We start from the raw sequence: 3128 nt of genomic DNA, 5'->3' as shown, positions 1-3128 counted from the left end.
GAAATAAAAAAAATTTATTTAAAGTAATTGTTTTTCCATTAACAATCATCTAAGTTGAAATAAATAGAGTGACACATTTTTCTCAATAGTATAGTCTAGTGGCCAACACACGAGGAAGACTTGTATGCCATGAGGTACCGTAAGGGCATTGAATAACTCATTTTTCTCCGCTTTAAAGTCTAGTGGGTCACATATGGGAAAGACTTGGATGCTATAATTTTAAATCTTTTCACCACGAATGGCTTCCTATTAAAAATGTAAAAAGAAAAAAGAAGGTGTTGGAGTATGCATTGAGTAATAGTAAGGTTTACATGCAAAAATATATTTTTAATATTTTTTGGTTTATTTGATGATACAAAACAATTTTAAAAAATATATAAGGAATATTATTTGATCATTGACTAGAAAACAAAAAAACAAAAAAACCGGTCGTTATCCTACATCTTTGTTTTGCAAAATAAAATAAAGTGAGAGTTCAATGCAATGAAAAATTAAATAAAATTAATATAAGAAAATATTAAATAAAACTCATATAGAAATCAAATGACAAATTTGGAATGAAAATTTAAATCTACTTACTCACGTTTCTTATGAAAATAGGATCATCATAATTTGGAATGGAACTTCAAATGTAGCTACACACATTTCTTACCAAACAAGAATGTTTTGGATTTAGTTATTATAAGAAATAATTAATATTCCACAAAAGTCCACTCTAATTGAAAATCCAACATTATTCATGAGCACCTTATTATTATTATTTTTACCATTCTTATGGCTCTTTAATTCCTATTTCTGTAGAATCATTTTCAGAATTGACAAGTTGAATTGATGAAAGGGCATCATTTCGAGACTTTGCCTTGAGATTGAGGAATTCACTCCAAGTCACGGTCGGATATAAAGGTGGGTTAGATGGGCCCACAATTTTAGGATGGGGCCCAATTTGAGCAGCACGTGGGGGCCCTACAAGAAACCCAAAAGAGAGGCGATTTTCCATGCTATTCACCACAGCCTTGTGAAGAGCACTCCGATACAATCCATTGGACATTATTTGGAGGAGGTCGCCCACGAAGACAATAAGGGCACCGGGCTTGGGCGGGACCAAGACCCACCCAGTTCCTTCTAGGAAGACTTGTTACCCACTGGTACTACTCTGATACAGAAGTGTGATGAGGCTTGAATCGGTGTGGGGTGGGATACTAATAGCCCGCTCTGGCTCCGGACAAACTGGGTAGAAATTTAGGCTTAAGACCCCATCGGTATCCTCGAAGTCTCGATTTGGACCAGCCCACTCAATATCTTCTTTGGTAATGTGCAGTGCCTCTAGTACTAGAGACCAAATCCTCAGTGCTAGTTCTCTTATCTTTTGTTTGTATTCTTCAACCACATCATTGTCAAGAATAAAATCAAATAGGAAAAAAAAATTAATATGAAGGAGAAATGAGGATCACCCTTGCTTAGATTGTGATGTTTTGCAAGCAAAAACACTTAATAGCGCTTTCATAAATAAAAAAAGCAAAACTAACGGTGGGGTGTCGGCAGAGCGGACTTCGGGCGTTTCCTTTCACGAGGTGAGCCTATTTCTGGCACCCCAGGTTCGAGTCTGCTGTTGGGCGCCTGAAATTTACATCTCTGTGGTGTGTGGGGCCGCACTGCAGGGCGTGGGATTAGTCACTGGCCGGTGCGACGGACCGTAAAACGGACATCGTTGACGGTAGGTGGACACCCGGGACGAACCCAAAAAAAAAAAAATTAATAATAATAAAACAAACGACAAATTAAAGATCGGCGGTTGAGTACGCATTGATTACCAAAATTTGGAGTGCTCCGGACTCTGATCCGGCCAAATTTGATGGGCATGTTGGAGTGGGGATCCGAAGACGGTAAAGCATTCGGACCAGACGTTCTGTCGGAGGTAGGAGGCAATCGGGAAGATGCCGTAGCCGGTGAGGGAACCGGGCTCACGCGCCGCCTTCATTTTCTGTTCCATCGGCAACGAGAAGAGGTCTACGCTGGCGGACTCCATGTTTTGGAGGACGGCAAGGGGAATGCCGTGGTTGGTGATTTGGAAAAATCCGCTGCTCTTGCAACACTGCTTCACCAGTTTAGGGGCATCGGCCTTGGCCAGATCAATGAGTGGCAGCACCTCAGCGCCAATGTCCTCCAAAGCCTGCCCCTTATAATTGCCTTCTTCATTATTCCACACCTGCGACTCAGGCACTTCGTTCAACATCCCAAACTCCGGCACCTTTTGACCAGAGTGGAGGGGTTCGGCTTTGTAAGAATCTGCTGAGACTGCTGTCGTCATTTTGAGACTAATTGAGAGAGAGCTGCTTGTAGTTGTCGTAATTGTTGAATTGCACTTATGAAGGTAAAGATGGCAGAGAAGGGCGAGTGATGGCGAGGTACATATAGAGAGATGACGAGGACGCCGATACATAGGAATAATTATCTAGGCTAATTAATTAGGGGAGCAAAAAAGGAAACAGCATTAAATGAAAGATAATGCTGACTCTATAATTTTAAAAAATATATCTATTAGTTTTTTTCTTTTTTAAAAAAAATTAACATGTATATTAATTATTTGTTTTATTTAAAAGCTATCATAAATTGGTGGTGCCACAATAAAAAATAAAAAAATAAAAAATTTAGTGATTTACCTAAAGGTTACTTAGTCATATAAATTCAACAATCACCATTTGAGATAGAATAATATATGATAGTAAAAATAAATGCTTTTACAATATATATTTTACATATTTTATTTTATAAATTTTAAAATAATATTTTTTCATACAAATATAGTCATAGGGCATATATTTTGTATGGTAATTTAAAGTAAATTGTAATTTTTGGTGTAATCCCAAGAGGAGGGGGTGAATTGGATATTTAAAATTTTAAGTCAAGTTTACACCGTTTTTTTAAAACACAACCAATATAACTTAAACTTAGGGTTTCTCAACCAATCTCAAGTCCCACAAATATTTAAGTATGCAAATATTTAACACATATACAATAATCACAACAAATTAAATGAAAACATACAAGTGCGGGAAAATTAAAGTGCAGGGAAAGAGAAAGCAAACACGAGATTTTTGTGAGGTTCAACTATCCTCGTCTACATTCTC

General features: G+C 37.5%; 1 protein-coding gene across 2 annotated transcripts; it reads right to left on the bottom strand.

Annotated features, from left to right (window-relative positions):
• Nucleotides 1–1424: 1424 nt before the first annotated feature.
• On the bottom strand, nt 1425–2399 carry LOC131157730 (gibberellin 3-beta-dioxygenase 1-like). 2 transcript variants are annotated; one of them, XM_058112074.1, is made up of 2 exons: nt 1812–2399; nt 1425–1674 (listed from the first exon to the last, which is right to left on the bottom strand). In XM_058112074.1, exons 1-2 carry the CDS (start codon nt 2306–2308, stop codon nt 1668–1670), a joined length of 504 nt encoding a protein of 167 aa, XP_057968057.1. In that variant the 5' UTR covers nt 2309–2399; the 3' UTR covers nt 1425–1667. The 2 variants fall into 2 exon arrangements, with proteins under 2 accessions (XP_057968057.1, XP_057968056.1); XM_058112073.1 differs by having other exon boundaries at nt 1425–1652.
• Nucleotides 2400–3128: the final 729 nt, after the last annotated feature.

The sequence above is a fragment of the Malania oleifera genome, chromosome 6, assembly GCF_029873635.1.
Source record: "Malania oleifera isolate guangnan ecotype guangnan chromosome 6, ASM2987363v1, whole genome shotgun sequence".
NCBI classification, from domain to species: domain Eukaryota; kingdom Viridiplantae; phylum Streptophyta; class Magnoliopsida; order Santalales; family Ximeniaceae; genus Malania; species Malania oleifera.
Note: the sequence above shows the minus strand (reverse complement) of the source record. Positions and strands in the feature narration are given on the sequence as shown.